This window comes from Brassica napus, chromosome C5 (genome assembly GCF_020379485.1).
Source record: "Brassica napus cultivar Da-Ae chromosome C5, Da-Ae, whole genome shotgun sequence".
Classification (NCBI taxonomy): Eukaryota; Viridiplantae; Streptophyta; class Magnoliopsida; order Brassicales; family Brassicaceae; genus Brassica; species Brassica napus.
The window spans coordinates 31,324,055-31,343,657 of NC_063448.1; the positions used below are offsets into that span (position 1 = coordinate 31,324,055).

A 19,603-nucleotide genomic window follows, 5' to 3' on the forward strand; every position below is an offset into this window, starting at 1 on the left:
TCAGTTTTATACTGCCAAGCCATTGCTGTTTACTTGCCAACACCGTGCGGGTATATTGTGAACACATTATCTGCTTGTCGTTGTCTCTTTTGTTTTTCTTTCAGGCCTGCTAGTGTTCCTAAGGTGCAAGAGGACCTATTAAGATGTAAAAATTAATTTTATATTTTTTGAAGGGTAATTTTAGGGGAATCATCTGTTTTATACTGGCAAGTCGTTGCTTTTTATTTTCCAACACAGTGCGGGTACATTGCAAACACATTATCTGCTTGCTGTTGTCTCTTTTGTTTTTCTTTCTGGCCTGCTAGTGATCCTAAGGTGCAAGAGGACCTTGGTATATTCTATATTAAAAAAAATTACAAAAGTCATATAAATATATAAATTGTTAAAACAGTTCTATTGTCAATAAATTCTTTATATTTGAAACTTTGAATAAATATAGATTTTGGATTGTATAAAATTTAGGGAAATTTATTGGACCAAAGAGTTAGGTAGAGCTTCTCAAGTTTACCTAGTTGTACATAGAAAGGTGACAGCACGTAACCGATAGGGGAATCAGCAGTTGTACACATTCTCTGCTTTCCGTGGTCTCTTTTGTTTTTCTTTCAGGCCTTCCAGTGATCATATGGTGCAAGGGGACATATTAAGATGTAAAAATTAATTTTAAAATTTTTGAAGGGTAATTTTTGGAGAATCATCAATTTTATATTGACAAGTCATTACTGTTTATATTAACAAAAAATTATAAAAGTTATATAAATATATAAAACGTTAAAACATTTCTATTGTGAATAAACTCTTAAAATTTGAAACTTTGAATAAATATAGATTTTGGATTGTATAAAATTTAGGGAAATTTATTGGACCAAAGAGTTAGGTAGAGCTTCTCAAGTTTACCTAGTTGTACATAGCAAGGTAACAGTACGTTATCGGTAGGGGAATCAGCGGCTTTATACTGGCAAGGTTTTGTTGTTTACTTGCGAACACTGCGCGGGTACATTGCGAACACATTCGATGCATGCCGTTGTCTCTTTTGTTTTTCTTTCAGGCCTTCCAGTAAACCTAAGGTGCAAGAGGACATATTAAGATGAAAAAAATTAATTTTAAAAATTTTGAAGGGTAATTTTAGGTGAATCATCAGTTTTATACTGCCAAGCCATTGCTGTTTACTTGCCAACACCATGCGGGTACATTGCGAACACATTATTTGCTTGCCGTTGTCTCTTTTGTTTTTCTTTCAGGCCTGCTAGTGTTCCTAAGGTGCAAGAGGACCTATTAAGATGTAAAAAATTAATTTAATATTTTTTGAAGGGTGCTTTTAGGGGAATCATCAGTTTTATACTGGCAAGTCGTTGCTTTTTATTTTCCAACATAGTGCGGGTACATTGCGAACACATTATATGTTTGCCGTTGTCTCTTTTGTTTTTCTTTCTGGCATGTTAGTGATCCTAAGGTGCAATAACGACCTTGGTATATTTTATATTCAAAAAAATTACAAAAGTCATATAAATATATAAAACGTTAAAAAAGTTCTATTGTGAATAAACTCTTAAAATTTGAAAGTTTGAATAAATATAGATTTTGGATTGTATAAAATTTAGGGAAATTTATTGGACCAAAGAGTTAGTTAGAGCTTCTCAAGTTTACCTAGTTGTACATAGAAAGGTGACAGCACGTAACCGGTAGGGGAATCATCAGTTGTACACATTCTCTGCTTTCCGTGGTCTCTTTTGTTTTTCTTTGAGGCCTTCCAGTGATCCTAAGGTGCAAGAGGACATATTAAGATGTAAAAAATTAATTTTAAAATTTTTGAAGGGTAATTTTCGGGGAATCATCAATTTTATATTGGCAAGTCATTGCTTTTCATATTCAAAAAAATTACAAAAGTCATATAAATATATAAAACGTTAAAACAGTTCTATTGTGAATAAACTCTTTATATTTGAAACTTTGAATAAATATAGATTTTGGATTGTATAAAATTTAGGGGAATTTGTTGGACCAAAGAGTTTGGTAGAGCTTCTCAAGTTTACCTAGTTGTACATAGAAAGGTGACAGCAAGTAACCGATAGGGGAATCAGCAGTTGTACACATTCTCTGCTTTCCGTGGTCTCTTTTGTTTTTCTTTCAGGCCTTCCAATGATCCTAAGGTGCAAGAGGACATATTAAGATGTAAAAAATTAATTTTAAAATTTTTGAAGTGTAATTTTCGGGGAATCATCAATTTTATATTGGCAAGTCATTGCTGTTTATATTCAAAAAAATTACAAAAGTCATATAAATATATAAAACGTTAAAACAGTTCTATTGTGAATAATCTCTTAAAATTTGAAACTTTGAATAAATATAGATTTTGGATTGTATAAAATTTAGAGAAATTTATTGGACCAAAGAGTTAGGTAGAGCTTCTCAAGTTTACCTAGTTGTACATAGCAAGGTAACAGTACGTTATCGGTAGGGAAATCAACAGCTTTATACTGGCAAGGTTTTGCTGTTTACTTGCGAACACTGTGCGGGTACATTGCAAACACATTATATGCTTGCCGTTGTCTCTTTTGTTTTTCTTTCAGGCCTTCCAGTAAACCTAAGGTGCAAGAGGACATATTAAGATGAAAAAAAATTAATTTTTAGAATTTTGAAGGGTAATTTTAGGTGAATCATCAGTTTTATACTGCCAAGCCATTGCTGTTTACTTGCCAACACCGTGCGGGTACATTGCGAACACATTATCTGCTTGCCGTTGTCTCTTTTGTTTTTCTTTCAGGCCTGCTAGTGTTACGTCATATGAGAGTGGTGTAAGTATGATGGGACGGTTGGGCTTGACTCGGGAGTCTCGTCGCTTCTGTTTCTTTCTGCAAGATTTTCCGTATCTGATTCCTCTTGATCTTCTTTTTATTCTCTCGGTTCACGCTTCTTTTCTCTGCCTCCCTCTGGAACTTTCTAACTTTGGTCAGTTTTTTCTCAAGTTTACATTCATGGCGAGAACGATTTCTGGCTCTTCCTCTCTGATCCCGTACCTATCCTTTGAAGATCGTCTTCAGATCAATTGTGCCATCTTCGCTAACGATGGGTTTCTTGTCGGTTCTCCATTCGATCGGTTTGCAAACGATCGTGCTGTAGCCACTTACGATGACTTTTGTTTTCGGGGCTTTGTGGTTCAAGGTCGTCTTAATCCTCGGGACTCCGGTTTCTCCGAGGTCTTTCGACTTCTTGACCGAGTTGAGTGGACGTATACCGTTCTGCATGTCCGTCCCTTCTGCCCCAGAATCGTGAGAGAATTCATCGCAAACCTATGCTACTGTGCTGACGGAGTAGTGGTTCGTGGAACTCACTTTTGGTTCGACCCCGATGTGATCAACACAGTGATGGTCACTCCTCACATCGAGCGATCTTATGACTGGGAGGGCTGTGATCTTGGTATGGCGATAAAATCACTTACGGGGTTTCAGTGCTCAGGCTGGTATGGCTTTTCCCTCATTGCTCTCGTTGCTCCCTACCAGATTCTCTATCGTGTGTGTGAGCGCAACTGGCTCCGGGGCCCGATACTGATGCGATGATCAAGTTGCGTATCAAACTGATCTATGCGCTTGTGAAACGCCGTGAGATCAACTTTGGTGAACTGGTGTATGATAGGTCCTGGCCATGGCACGTCAGGTTGATGAGGAGAAGAAGATCATCCTTCCGAACCTTATCTATCAAGTCTTCCAGCTTCAAAAGGAGATTCCTGTTCTTCCAGGTGACGAAGAGGACTTGGTAAGGGTGTGTTCATTACGAATTCCCCAGCGGACTCATCTCATCTCAAAAACCGTGGCCCGAGGGGACGTAGACGGATCGATGGTTAATTTATCTGAACGGTCACTCATTCAGGGGGAGAAGCGAGCCTGTCTTGTTATCTTAAAATTGTTTGCTTATGTTTAGTGCTTTCGGCTGCTGATTCATAGTTTATCTCTCGGTCTTTTGAATCAGTTTCTTGGTTTGTAATATCAAAACAATCTGCTTAATTTGTGCTTAATGTTTAGTTAATTCTCTGTGTTGATCGTTGATTCAAATGATTAGTATGAATGACTAATACTAATAGAGTATAAGTGGAACTTGTACTCCTGGTATGTTTGAATGTTGATGTTTAATGAGGTGATCGATTCAGACAACAAAGGGGGATATTGTAAGCTTGTGTACTTTGGGTAACAAGACAAGTTGTTGAGATACGCAAGATACGATGGAGCCAATTAAGGAAGTAAAAATTCTGTGGTTTAGAAGTTATAAAAGACGAGAAAGTTAGTCAATGAGGTTAGGGCTTCCGAAACAAAAGGAGAGATTCTAGCCGTCAAAAGAAAATGAGAGTACTCTATTGTTACTTGGAGATCAAGCAACGTGTGTGTTGGATTAACCAATGTCTACGAACTTTCGACAAAATCACAAAATTAACCGGAAATTTACTAAACAAGAACACTTTGATAACAGACACGAACAACAAAGATCTTGGTACTACTTTCTTTTACAGCATGTGACAAACGTTGCAACAAATCCAAAAGAGCTTGCAGTTATTGCAGGAACCATCTACCCCGACAATGTAAACATGCTCATTAATGCATTCCGGTAACATGATTATCGGAAATTGGAAGGATGATTCGTATTTGTTAAGCATCGGCGCATGGAACCTTGAAAGTAGGCACTCCATGGAGTTTCCCATATCATAAATGGTTTCCGACCGCAGGTCATCGTGATGGGCTGCGAACAACTGAAACACTTGGATGGCTTCCTTGTCTCTGGCAATACATACATTGAAAATGGCGACAGCAAAGGTTGATAATCCATGCGTCGGCACATTTGGTTCCAAAATTGTAATACTCTCTTCAAGTCCTATCATTGTTACTGCGTGGAGACCTTCATTTAAGAAGATGTTAACAACCAACACAAATACTCATTGGCCGAAAGATTTAGTTAGAGTTTCTCAAGTCTACCTAGTTGTACATAGCAAGGCAACATTATGTTATCAGCAGGGGAATCATCAGAAAACAAACTTTGGCCATATATAATTCCAGGAATTTTAAGGACAGTTCAAATAAGTTCTGCAAAATAAAAGGTAGAGTAGTTTTAATTGTTTAGTTTTAGTATATTCACAAAATAACTGTCTTAATTTTTTTTGAGTATGACCGAGAGATCATCACCCTCCGGAGTATAAACGTACACTATATCTTAAAGTAAGTTCAACCAGTTCTATATTCCATAATAATAATTAGTAGAGGGCACACGATAAGATACAAAAAGCGGTGTATGATCTTAGTTGGAAAACGATAACAGACCCCTTACAGCAAATAAGATTCCCAAAAACCTACATTCACATCATACTTGCAAACGACTTAAACTGAAGCAAACATATTAAAACTAGAGATTGGAGTCGACTGAGGTTGGGACAGCTTATTTACCGGCGCCAGAGAATGCGACGGAGTTTGAGCTGCGGCTGGATCCAGCGGCGGAGGGGCTCGAGTCAGCGATGCTGCCAGAGATGGAGCCCACTCCGGTTTAATTGGAGCCAGAAATGGAACCTAATCCGGACGCACTGTTGTCTGTGACGTTGTCAGTGACGGAGGCGCTAGAGTCAGCGACGGAGCCACCACCGGCAGCGCTGTTTGCGGCTGTTAAAGATTCCGATTCGTCAGTTACGGTACCTGAGGCGGCGGAGACAGAACCTGGTGTGGAAAAACCCTCGCTGTCATACTCAACTTTCACCCTCGTGTCTCCGTCATACGACCAGTCGTCGTCAGACTCTTCGTCTTCACTCTCTTCCTCCTCTTCAGGTTGCGATTTGTCCCAGGGGAGTTCATCTTCCGGGTCCAAGAAGGTGTTCTTCCTCTTCTTACGTCTGCGAGGTTTTTCTTCCGAAGATTTTTCCATCTTGAGTATCTCTTCAACTGCGGCTGCTTCTAGAAAGAGTGCTTGAAGAGTTGCAAACTCTTCAGATTCCAAACCCTCACGGATATCTTCCTTCAATCCTTCACGAGTGATTTTAATCAAATCATGCTCGTCTTTTTGATTCATGATCGCAAGACCGAGGAAGAAATCCTCGTATTCTTCAACGGTCATCGATCCTTGTTTGACTTCAAAAACCATTTTGAGTTAAGGAATGTTTTGCGGTGATGAAATGGTTTGAGGTTCAGATCCGTTTTAACACAATAAAATGAAGTAAGTAATATGAAATTGGCATTAATATCCCCTACACAGTAGATAATGCCGAGGCGACTTTTCTACTTCTCGATTCAAGGTAACCTAAACGATTAAGTAAAATGATCGTTTTAGAATAACTTTTTCTCGTGGATGTCAGAATTAATACGAGAGCAGCTTCAATTGAAAATAAAGTATTAATAAGCCCCGACAATGTCAGAACGAGTTTGAATTTTGTACAATGTCACCGAAACGAATTTGCATTTGTTTGAATATATCATTGCATTTGACCATATATGCTGTACACCACATTGAATTTCAAAAATATTATATTTATTCATAGAGTGATAAGGGCAATACACCATATTAAATATCATAAAAGATTATATTTATTGATATAGTGTTTAGGTAACCTGCCTCGATTCAAGGTAACCTGCCTCGATTCAAGGTAACCTAAACGATTAAGCAATTTGTTTCAGTTTAGTAGAACTTTTTCTCGGGAATGTCAGAATTAATACAATTTCTCTTTTAATTGAAAATAAAGTATTAATCAGTCCCGTCAATGTCAGAATGAATTTGATTTTTTTACAATGTCACCGATATGAATTTTGGCTTCGAATGGTGACCATTGTCCTGTCCCTTCTCGCAGTTAACAGTAACAAAATCTTTACATATACTATATATCTATATATTTTTATAACTGTTAGAACTGCACCGCAGTTGAACCGCTTGTCCCGCACCGCTCAAACCGCAGTCACCATTCGAAGCCTTTAATTTGTTTGAAGACTGTTGTTCCAATCTCCAACCGTATGTTTTCTCGTAAGCCTTCTCGATACATCTTTACCAATGTAGGTTCGTCGTGTTTGTCTACCAGACCTCCTGCTAGAAACCTTGTATTGTATTCTCTCACAGAAGATTTTCCTTGCTTCATTTCGCCTTCGGCAGGACAGAAATTTAAAAATAGATGAGGATGTTGCATTCTCCGACGGTGTATTTAAACGAGCCGGTTGATAGGATAAGCAACCATTAGAACACTAAAGGCGTAATTAGGAGGTGTTTCGTGAAAGTGTACAAGAGTGAGAGCCAACGAAATGCGACCATTTAATAGAACATTATAAAATACAACGTTAATAATTAAAAAGAACAACATTAATTGAAACCAACAACATTAATAATCATTTAGATGCATTTAGAGTTATTTAATTAAACAATACTACTTAGAGTTATTTAAGTAATTTAACATCCACACAATTCCTTAAGCAGTTTAATATCTTCCATCATTTTCTTCAACTCATCTTCCATCTTCTTTCAGCAACTTCCTCCTTTACCTCCTACAGTTTTTCTTTTACAGCATCAAAACAGTGATGCCGATTGTGAAACCCATCATTCTGAAGGATATAAGATAGTGAACTTCATATATAAACTAAAAAAAATTGAACTTATATAAGATTATAAACATCATTTCTCACCTCATCCCCCCTCCATACATAATTCCTTAAGCAGTTTGAAATCTTCACGCATTTTCTTCATCTCATCAACCATCTTCTTTTGGCTCTTGGCCTCCTCAGCAACTTTCTCGTTTAACTCTTCCAACTCTTCTTCGAAGGCATTAAAACAGCCATGACGAATGTGGAACCCATCATCCTGAAAGATATAAGAGAATAAACTTCATATCTAAACTCAAAATATTTAAATCATATATACAATTTATTTACTCACCTCAAACTCTGTGCATTCAAAGTAGCTCTTTCCTTTCTCGTCGATGAACACTCTTATAGGAGCACCACACGCACATGTTTTGGGTATGCAATGGTGAGCATAGAGAACCAACTCACGCCTATCGGAATCCCTTTTCCACTGCTTGATATCTGCATAGTAAGGATCCGTCATTATGAAATCCGCCTCAAAATATAGTATCAATGTAATCCTTTTCCCACTAAACATCTCAGTTCAATCTTCTTATATAGGGAAATTTTCCCATAACGGCTCTTTTTTACCCTTAAGGGCTTTTTTTCCAAGAAACTACATTTATTTTGAATTAAAGTTCAAAATATGTGGTTTCTCTACAAACGGCTATATTTCTTTTGAATCAAAACAAACGGCCCAACTTTAGTTTAAGATCTGTAAGGACACAAAATATTTAAATAATATATTCGCAACAGACTCTAAGATTTAAAGAGGTTTGGTGGTGAAATAAATGAAGGCTGTTTGGTTGGTGATGAATCAATGTTTGTGGGTTGGAATGTCAGATTAAACATTAAAACTTACATCCACACTACTTTCCTATTTCAAACCGCTCCTTCATTGTAAATCTTCATCACAAATTTTTACAATGACAGATCCCAGCTACGAAGACGATAAAGAACATAAGAGGTATAATGACATGCTGTTCTTCGTTGCCGACTCTGACAATGAAATTCTGCTACGTTGTCCATGCGGTGGCCAGATTGTCATACATGTCTTTAAGACAGGAAAAGACATTGGAAAGAAGTACTTTGTTTGCAAACACTTTGAGGTAACAAACTTATAACATATTCCTTTTCATTCTTTGAATTTTTAATATCAACATGTGGTTTCCAGAATGATGGCTTGCACAGAAAGAAAGAATGGGACGAGGCTATTGAAGAGGAAACGAAGAAGCTAACGAAGAAGGTTGCTGACGACGAACTCAAAATTCGAAGCTTATATTCCATTGAAGATCGTCTTAGTCGTTTAGAAGAAGACGAGAAGAAAAACGCTGAAGATATCGAAGAACTGAAGTACTTTCTTAAGAACTGTTACCCCAACGAGTTCTACTAGCTTTTAAAGCATGCTGTACAGTTTAATTTTTTAAGTGTACGGTGTTAAGGATTTTCTTGTTTAACTGTATGCTTATCTATTAAATAAACATTTGAACCGATAGAGCTTCTCAAGTTTACCTAGTTGTACATAGCAAGGTAACAGTACGTTATCGGTAGGGGAATCAGCAGCTTTATACTGGCAAGTCATTGTTGTTTACTTGCGAACACTGTGCAGGTATATTGCGAACACATTCTATGCTTGCCGTTGTCTCTTTTGTTTTTCTTTCAGGCCTTCCAGTAAACCCAAGGTGCAAGAGGACATATTAAGATGAAAAAAATTAATTTTAAAATTTTTGAAGGGTAATTTTAGGTGAATCATCAGTTTTATACTGCCAAGCCATTGCTGTTTACATGCCAACACCGTGCGGGTACATTGCGAACACATTATCTGCTTGCCGTTGTCTCTTTTGTTTTTATTTCAGGCATGCTAGTGATCCTAAGGTGCAAGAGGACCTTGGTATATTCCTTATTCAAAAAAATTACAAAATTCATATAAATTTAAAAAACGTTAAAATAGTTCTATTGTGAATAAACTCTTAAAATTTGAAAGTTTGAATAAATATAGATTTTAGACTGTATAAAATTTAGGAAAATTTATTGGACCAAAGAGTTAGTTAGAGCTTCTCAAGTTTACCTAGTTGTACATAGCAAGGTAACAATACGTTATTGGTAGGGGAATCAACAGTTTTATACTGGCAAGTGCTTGCTGTTTACTTACGAACACTGTGTGGATACATTGCAAACACATTATATGCTTGTCGTTGTCTCTTTTGTTTTTCTTTCAGGCCTTCCAGTAAACCTAAGGTGCAAGAGGACATATTAAGATGAAAAAAATTAATTTTAAAATTTTTGAAGGGTAATTTTAGGTGAATCATCAGTTTTATACTGCGAAGCCATTGCTGTTTACTTGCCAAAACCGTGCGGGTACATTGCAACATATTATCTGCATGCCGTTGTCTCTTTTGTTTTTCTTTCTGGCCTGCTAGTGATCGTAAGGTGCAAGAGGACATATTAAGATGTAACAAAATAATTTTAAAATTTTTGAAGGGTAATTTTATGGGAATCATTAGTTTTAGACTGGCAACTCATTGCTTTTTACTTGCCAACAAAGTGCGGGTACATTGTGAACACATTATCTGCTTGCCGTTGTCTCTTTTATTTTTCTTTTAGGCCTTCCAGTGATCCTATGGTGCCAGAGGACCTATTTAGAAATAAAAAATTAATTTTAAATTTTTTGAATGGTAATTTAAGGGGAATCACCAGTTTTATACTGCCAAGCCATTGCTGTTTACTTGCCAACACAGTACGGGTACTGGCAAGTCATTGCTTAAGCCTTGCTTACATTCTGCGGAATATTGCTAAAAAATATTATCGCCTTGCCGTTTTTTGTTTTAAGCGTAATGTATTGGCAAGCAACTGGCAGCTAAATATCAAATTATTTGAGATTGCAGACCAAGCCGAAAGACCCAAACAAAATAACCGTAGTTTGATCACCGGAAAACAACAATACCCCGACAAATAAACGCTAAACTGACAAACACTCCCCCTGAATGAGTGACTAATTAGCTGAACACCCATATATATCACCCAAACAACAATGTGGCTAATTTGCACGTCGATCGATTATGTCCGCCTTTGTTGCATTTAGTACACACGTACCTCCCTTTTTCCTTCATTGTTGATTTGGCACCCTGAGTTGCCTTCTTTGATGTTGGGGTACTCTGGAAAAGTCCTTTTCTCACACTGGTGGATGGAGTGGTTGGTGATGTAATCTTTGCCGAGTATTTTGGTTTCTTTCTTGATGACGGATTAGTTGATGGCGTCTTCCGCGATAGATTGGTTTGGTTCTGTCGTATTGGAGTTCTGGGGGCTGGATTACGACCACATTTCTTTGTTGATGTGTTACGTGAAGACTGATTAACTTTCGGTGTCACTGGTGGTGGATTGCTCGTACTCATTGTTTGGTTCTTCTTTCTTAGTAGTTTACGCTTGAACCGCTTGGCTTTTTCAATAGCAGATAAGTATCTCTTCATCTTCGGTCTACCACGTTGTTTGCAAATTTCTGGTGGCAGACACACTTGAGTAAGTACATCGGCTGGTGGGATCAAATCTTCATCTGTAGGGTTAATAGGTTCTGTGTACGCTGCAACCAAGTAGGCCTTTGTGTAAACAGGATCCACTAGGGTAGCTTCAACAATTTTCCGAGATTTAGCCACTTTAATTGCGTGCTCACAGGGTATCTTATCGAGATCATATTGCTTACAAGTACAAATCTTCTGCAAAAAAAAAAAGGAAGTCTATGAATAAAAACAGAGAAAAATGAGAACATGTAGAAGTGAAAGTCTATGTTTTCAGACCTTTTCTAGATCAACCATACAGAGCAGATCTCCACCACTAACATAGCTACGGGTTGAATTAATATGATCAACAGTTAATGTACCAATGTTGTCGTGTCTCATATGCAGTGTGAGTTCAGCTGCTTCTGTGAGGTTTGTTTTCATTGAGGCAGCTTTCTCTCGCCTTTCCGCAAACCATCTTGAAAGCATCTTTCTAAAAGAATCCACAAAATATGCAATTGGAAACGCTCTTTCCTCCTTAAGCACGCCATTAATGCATTCGCAGAAATTGCTTGTCATGATATCATATCTGTCTCCTGGAAAATGTGAACGAGCCCACATTCTAATATCTGCAGTTGTCAAGTAGCGGTGAAGTTTGCTGTCTTGACGTTCAATGACTTCAAACATATTCTGAAATTCCACCCGTCGATATACTCGGGCAGCCCTTTTCGCCAAACCTACCATTGGGGCATTTTTGAAACCGGTCATGTTTTATCCAAGGTGATATAAGCATATGCCCTTATCAGCTTCAGGAAAAACATTCGTAAGAGCCTTGGCTATTGTTGGGCATCGGTCAGAGATGAAAGCCATATTTTTACCATCACCAACCACACCACGCAGCTGAGTAAAAAACCATTCCCATGCAGCTGCATCCTCTGCATTTACAATCCCAAGAGCTATAGGATATATACCCCTATTTCCATCCTGACATGCAGCTACTAACATAACACCTCTGTACTTACCACTTAGATTAGCTCCATCTATAACAATAACCCTTCTCATGAACGGAAAGCCTTTGATACATGCGCCAAAAGCAATGAACAAATACTTAAACCTTTTCTTGGCATCAAGTTCAAGCTCTGTTATTGTACCTGGATTGGCGTGCTTTATTTTGTATAGATATGAAGGCAAGTACCGATAGCCACTAGCATGAGTGCCTCTAACCAACTCTCGTGCATATGCTAATGCACTATGAGCCTTTGTATAACTAATGTCAAGTTTATAAACAACCCTTATACAGTCCATTATATGTTTAGGCCGGATTCCTTTAAGATCACTACCACCAGTAAATCCCTCAACATACATCTGGCCAATACATTTTGCATTTGCCTGTCGTTGGCGAGAGTACCTAATGACCGTAGAGCATGTATGAAGATCAGTATATTTACCATCGAGGAATTCTGGAGATGATGTCGACATTCTTGTAGCACGTATACTCCAGGTACATCTAGCAACGAAGCATTTTGCGTTAAATATTTGCCTCCAAGACTTTTTGACAATGAAATCAAACCTTTCGATCACTGAAACCTTGCGTAATTTCACTATTGGTTCCTTCTTGCCACTAAATATGTCACCAGACTTAATGGTTTCACTCTTCCGCAGCTGTGATGGTTTCATAGTCTCATGTGATGGCTTCATAGTCTCATGTGGTGGCTTCATAGTCTCGTACTAAACATTTCCAAAATTACCAAAATCTGCAGCAGCTTTCTCTCTGACAACACGCTCTTGATTTCTGTTCACATCATGATGACCTTTGTTTGCAGACAATGAGACATTAATACACATTATGTATGTCTTCAACAATCTGATAAATCTTGCAAGGTGTCTGTCGTTACTAAAGAAAATCGGAGGAGTGTTTCTAGGTATTTTCTCCAATATACGTTTAGGCAGCATATAAGATAACTCGACCGCTTCCATCTCACTAATCTTGTAATCTTCACAAACCATGCGCAGAAAATCTTCGTAGTTCACATCGTCTGCAACAAAAAAAGCATTCTCCTTCTTACTTGGATCAAGAACGAACTCCCAACCAACATTATCCATCTTCCATTGTCCAAAAACAGTAATTAAGTGCAACATTATCTGTATAATAAAACTTACGTCAAAAGATCAGAAGACACATTGAAAAACTTTTCTTTTAGAAAGACAACAAGGTATAGTGAATCGCAGCGGCACGATAACAGCATTTTTAAGGCAACCATAAAGACTTCGCCTTTGTTCATACATCTTATAACAATGGACTGTTTATCATACCTGGTGTCTCAGAATTGGTTTCGAAGTTTCTGTCAATCAAATCGCATATAATCTTTTTTCGCCTTCCACCAATAAACTATCGAAATTTATCATAAATAAACGCAAATTTGACAGTAGAGAAGAGAAAGTAGTGCTGCGGCTTGAAGGTATGAAACATATCTGATGTGGGAGAAAGACGTTGAAGAGTTCAATGGTAATAAGGCAAAGTGTTATATTTTCTTTCTGTTTTCATTTTTGTATTATTTTTGTTGGAAAATGGTTAAATGGTAATTTCTAAAAGAGGATGAAACCTTTTAACAATTTTCCTTTGGAAGAGTATCATTCTCACATATGTTTTCGAAAGTAGGGCATATCAACAAATGAGCCTTTATTCTATTCAAAGTGAAGTTAGTACGAGCCAACTTCTCGCGTACCCCAAATGTAAAATACCAAATCTCCTACGGGTTCCTAGAGTCTCCTATGCCCCTATTTCATAATTCTTTTTTTGATCAAAATCCAAACTCCCAAATCAAATCCTTCCCGGTCATCAAAACTAAACCCTAACCCCCCCCCCCCCCCACCCCCCTATGGATTAGTGAACCCATGGGCAAATATTTAAATTCTATACCTTTCAAATTCAGAAAAATATATTTTAAAATCGTTTTTAATCACATTTTGATGATTTTTTCGAAAATATGGAAAACAACGTTTTTGGATTTTGAATACTTTTATCAAATTCTATAAATCAAATAAAAAATATTAGCGTTTCCATTTTAATTTTATGATTTTTCGTTTGACATATAAATTAAAAGAACAAAATGATCCTTTTGAGATTGTGTTATGAGATATAGGGGTACGAGAGAATTTGTCTCAGTTAGTACACCAATCAAAAGAGGCATCTCCCCGGTTGCCCCTAAACGTGACTTGCAAAATCTCGTATGGGCTCTATCAACCGCCTATGCCCCTCATTCATTAATGAGTCGCGAAATGTCGTAATCACCCTTCCGTGGGTGAAATAAAAAAAATAGAAAAATCAAAAATTGAGGGAATCGGGTGATTCGGGTTGAGAGGGTTCTGGTCCGGCACAAATTGGTTTGGGTTATGGCGGGTTTATAGATTAGGCGGTTTGGTTATATGATTCTGATTCAATGTCAATTAAAAATATAAAAGTTAAAATAAAACAAAAAAATATGAAATTAAAGCGAGAAATAAATTATCCAGTCCCCCATTCGTCATGAGTCCTCCCAAAAAAGCTCGATCGATTCCAGCTCGTCCAATTCAATTCGCAGCTCCCGAGAAATCTCGCAGCTCCCCAGAAAGCTCGATCGTTGGATTCTTCAGCGAATGCAGGTTAGTTGTTCTCCTCCCCAAGCTGCATTGGATAAAAATTGTTTTTAGGGTGTGTAATTGGAAATGTGAATTAATTAAAGAATATGGTTGGTTGATTGATTTGAGTTGCCTCCATGGAATTGAGTTGAGTTGAGTTGAGTTGAGGTTCTTGAGCTTATAGTACCCGAAACCTCAATTTGATATGTAGTTGAAGCATAACTTGGTAAAACTAGTAGAACTGATAATTGAAGTATAATACGTATAACTGTAGATAATTAGATAACACTAGTATAACCGTCACTTGAATTTGTTGTTTTTGCAAGATACAATGACGAAACACGTGAGCATACATTTCAAATTCAAAGATTGAGTCTATAGTGTAACCATGAAGACAACAGTGGATGATATAACTTTGGCAATGCTTGAAGAAAGGTTGTATAAAAAGCTGTCGTTGAATGAAAGGAATGTAAAACTGGTGCTGAGGTACATGCCGATGGTGGTTGGATGTGAGGCAGAGCTAACTATTTGTGATGATGAGGATTTGTTTGTTTACCTAATAACAATTGATAAAGACAACCGTAGAAGTCTTTTGTTAGTGGAGGAGACGAGTGTATCGGATCAGTTAGAGGTGGTGTCAAGAGTGTGCAAAAGTTCTGTTGGTATGAATTACCAAGCGTTGCAGGGAAATGATGATGAAGTCGGACCTAAGGCCCTGATACTGTACGTAGAAAACGGGGAGGCAGATCAACAGAAGAAGCAGATAGAGGTAGAGAATGATGACGAAAGAAGACATGATGATTTTATGGATACAGACGCTGAGACAGAAACCGCAGCTGAGACGGAAACTGCAGCTGAGACAGAAACCGCAACTGAGACGGAAACTGTAGCTGAGACGGAAACTGCAGCTGAGACTGAAACTGCAGCTGAGACAGAAACCGCTGCTGAGAAGGACACCACATGTAATATGGATGGCAGTGGTAATATGTATGTTGAGCAGCTACCTTTAGTAAAATGTAGTCAAGTTATAGAGGAATGGGGAGATGCTATGGGTATGTACCTTCTGCAGGAATTTCCAAACAAGAGATCACTTCAAGAGGTGGTGGATAGAGCTGCATTTGGTTGCAGCTTTCGTTATGTTATTAAAAAATCTGATCGTAAACGGTTGGTGTTAAAATGTTGTGAAGCAAACTGTAAATGGGGATTGCGAGCTGCGAGGATTCGAGAGACGAAAATTTTTCTATTAGGAGGTACTGGGGTGTGCATACATGCTCTCGGACTAATCAAAGTAATAGCTGCAACAGCAAGAGGAAAAGATCTGCAGAATTAGTTGCAACTTTTTTGAATGAGGAATATCCTGGAAAACTGATGACTCCTGTTCCGAGAGATATCATAGACTTAATTAAGTTAAGACTGGGTGTATCGGTATCTTACTCCACAGCCTTGAGAGGGAAAAATCTAGCTATGCGTGAGTTGCGTGGTAATTCAGAAGACAGCTACAAGATGTTGCCTAGCTACTTGTACATGTTAGAGCAGGTTAATTCCGGAACAACAACAGAGGTGAAGTTGGATGAGGCAGGTAACTTCAAGTACCTTTTCATAGCTTTAGGAGCTTGCATTGAAGGGTTTAAGGCCATGAGGAAAGTGATTCTTGTGGATGCTACATTTTTGAAGAACGGATATGGTGGGGTACTAGTATTTGCTAAAGCTCAAGATCCTAATCGTCACCATTATCCCCTCGCGTTTGCGGTGCTTGACGGTGAGAATAATGCTAGTTGGACTTGGTTTTTCGAGATGCTTAAAACTGTTATACCGGACTCTTCTGAAATAGTTTTTATGAGCGATAGAAATCAGAGCCTCATCACTGCTGTAGCTAATGTGTATCCACAATCTCACCATGGCCATTGTATATGGCATCTAGCTCAGAACGTGAGAAACCATGCTTGTAACACCATCAAAGCCGTAGTGCCATGGAGATTTATGAAGTTGGCTAGGTATTACACAGTGCCTGAGTTCGAGGCTGCTTATGCATCTTATAAGGTGAGATATCCTTCAGCCTGCAAGTATTTGGAGGAGAACACTAACAGAGCAACATGGGCTAGGGTCTACTTTCCAGGTTGTAGATACAACTTGGACACTAGCAACAGTGTGGAGTCGATGAATAGCGCGTTTAGGGACGCAAGGAGGTATGCCTTGATACCATTGTTGGATACAATCATCAAAAAAATATCTGACTGGTTTAATGAACATCGGAAGGACGCCGTGTCTGGATCAATTAATACCAAACTGGTTCCTCTGGTTGAGATCCATTTGCACAACTTATGGTCCAAAGCTGGGAAAACGCCAGTGCGTGAGCTGAATAGTTATGATCTTGAGTACGAGGTTACCGACACTGACAATGGGAAGGTTTATTTGGTGAATTTGATAGCGAAGTCGTGTAGCTGCAAGGTATTTGATTATGAAAAGTATCCTTGTCTTCACGGACTTGCTGCTTACTTATATTTCCTTGAGGTTCCTGCTGCTAATGGTCGTCGACGTGAGGTCAACATAGAGTATCATCAGTTGTGCTCAAAGTATTACTGGACAGAACTTTGGGCAATGGCTTATTACATGACCATTTTTTCTATGCCGGACAAGTCTGAATGGATTGTACCAGATCACATCAAAGAGCTCCAGATCGTACCTCCGAAAAAGCTGACAAGGAAAGGAAGGAAAAAGGTTAATAGGAATCCATCAGTTGGAGAACGGCGTAAAAGGACACAAAACGTAAGGCGAGCAAGGACAAATTTTGGTTTTAATTGGCTGTTGTTTGGAATGCGTTCTAATCCTCCAAGTGAAACAAACTAAATCTTGGAATGTTGCTTTTGCTATGTTGATTTTGCTATGTTGCTTTTGGTATGTTGAACTTGGAATGTTGTTGTTGTTAATTTTAATCGGGTTTGGAAAACTACTGAGAACCTTGGTATAACTAAGTATAATTGTTCCTGAATATACCCGAATTTGGTCCTTTATATATCCAATAAATGATATAAATTCTCCATCTTCTCTCTCTCTCTTCTCTCACTTCTCTCTCTCGAAACTCTTCTGCTTACTTTCTGAGGACAAAATATCGAAGATGCAAGGAGATGGTTCGGGTTCGTCAAGGAGAAGGGAAAATTCTGCAAGAAAATTGTGTTTCTGTCGCTTAGATGCCGAAATAAGACAAGCTTGGACAGACAGGAACCCGGGGCGACGATTTTATGGCTGTCCGCGTTATAAGGTATCCCAGCTGATGATAGAAATTGTGATCCAAGATTGAAAAATAAAGAAATTATTTACAATGGAATTTTTGGCAGGAGAAAAATGGATGCAACTACTTCAAATGGTTTGATGTAGAGGATGGTACATAATGGTAAAAAAATGGCTTTGATTGAAGCCCGAGATGAGATCCAAGAGAAGAGTAGGGTGATCGAGCAGTTAAACCAAACCATTGCAGAACTCACAATTAATTTGGAGAGGATCCAACAAGAAGAGGAAATTGTTAGAGACTTTCAAAATCTCTATGTTTAATGGTGTGAGAAAGTTTTATTCTAAGTTTACTTACTTATGTTTCCCTGTATTGGAACCTATGTATTTTCTAAGTCTGTGCACTGTCGAACTTATGTTGCAACTATGGAAAACCACGGAAAACTAGTAAAACAAGGTGTTACTATGATCGTAAATAACAGATATTTACTTGACATCATCCCCTCTAATCCAACACAAAATTGTTAATGCACAAACACATTCACTTGACTACTCCCCTAATTCATCAACAGAAACTCCTCCTGAAATTATATTAGTGAAATAAACTAAACTAATTCATCGTCATCACATTTTCTATTATGCATTGTATAGTCTTTCCAAGTTCATTTTCTTAATAAGAGCAGCTTACAAAGGACTATTCTACAATTCTCGTCATTTCGAAAATATTCTTGCACTTATCAATTAAACTTGAATGGTAATGAGGGAAAATAACAAGTAAAACCTTCTTCACCAATTTAAATTATACGTAAAACTAAAAAATGTTGAAATCACGAAAAATAGAACTATGAAGAAATTTGGTAACACCTGAAACTTCAGTATAACTATGAGCAAATATTTGGGGGGGGGGGGGAATCTAAAAAAAATTCTGCGCCTACTCGATAATATTCCAAAAATCTCAATTATTTCGGTCAAAAAGTAGACTCCCTCTCTGCTCTCCGTCTCGTCTCGTCTACTGTGTTCTGTCTCACTTTAGTCAATTATTTCAATTATTTCTCTCTCTCTCTCTCCTCTGAGACAAATCCTCTCCTCTCTCTCTTTACTCTCTTCTTATCTCGTTGATATCTACCGACCTCCCTCCCTCATCTTATCTGCTCCACTCCTCCTCCTCCTCACACTCCTCACACTCTTCCCTCCCTCATCTTATCTATTTCAAAATTCCCTCTACTGACGATGACTCACCCGTACCAAGAGATGAAGGACATGAAGAAACACAAGAAACACTACGACATGTTAGGCTACATTTGCGATGCCCAGTATGGAATTCCTACCCGTTGCCCATGTGGTGGTGAAATCAAGACAGATGTTTCTCCAAATCGTAAGTATCGCCACGATTTCGATACCTTGCCTGGGAGTAGGTACTTCACCTGCAAGAATTATGAGGTAATTTCCTTCTTTGTAGAACTATATTAAACTTAGTTATACTCTGTGTAAAACAAATTTAATTAAACTTAGTGAAACATAGTTATACTCTGGGTAAAACTGTGTTAATCCTACTGAGTGAAACCTAGTTATACTCTGGGTAAAACTGTGTTAATCCTACTGAGTGAAACCTAGTTATACTCTGGGTAAAACTGAGTTATACTATGCGTGAAATTGTGTAGGACGATGGGATCCACTTTCGTCAGCCATGGGCTTTTGGTGTTG

The 19,603-nt window shown here is 38.1% G+C and overlaps 3 protein-coding genes across 3 annotated transcripts; 1 reads left to right on the forward strand and 2 right to left on the reverse strand.

Annotated features, from left to right (window-relative positions):
* Nucleotides 1-5,520: 5,520 nt before the first annotated feature.
* On the reverse strand, nt 5,521-6,081 carry LOC106398146. The gene has a single exon (XM_013838741.1). The coding sequence runs from the start codon at nt 6,079-6,081 to the stop codon at nt 5,521-5,523; it is 561 nt and encodes a 186-aa protein (XP_013694195.1).
* Nucleotides 6,082-11,827: 5,746 nt separating this feature from the next.
* Nucleotides 11,828-12,775, reverse strand: LOC106398148. The gene has a single exon (XM_013838743.1). The coding sequence runs from the start codon at nt 12,773-12,775 to the stop codon at nt 11,828-11,830; it is 948 nt and encodes a 315-aa protein (XP_013694197.1).
* Nucleotides 12,776-16,042: 3,267 nt separating this feature from the next.
* LOC106398149 (protein FAR-RED ELONGATED HYPOCOTYL 3-like) lies at nt 16,043-17,521 on the forward strand. The gene has a single exon (XM_013838744.1). The coding sequence runs from the start codon at nt 16,043-16,045 to the stop codon at nt 17,519-17,521; it is 1,479 nt and encodes a 492-aa protein (XP_013694198.1).
* Nucleotides 17,522-19,603: the final 2,082 nt, after the last annotated feature.

Coding starts and splice junctions, on each gene's coding strand:
- LOC106398149 (XM_013838744.1), top strand. CDS start 16,043: ATGACTCCTGTTCCGAGAGATATCATAGACTTAATTAAGTTAAGACTG.
- LOC106398148 (XM_013838743.1), bottom strand. CDS start 12,775: ATGAAGCCACCACATGAGACTATGAAGCCATCACATGAGACTATGAAA.
- LOC106398146 (XM_013838741.1), bottom strand. CDS start 6,081: ATGACCGTTGAAGAATACGAGGATTTCTTCCTCGGTCTTGCGATCATG.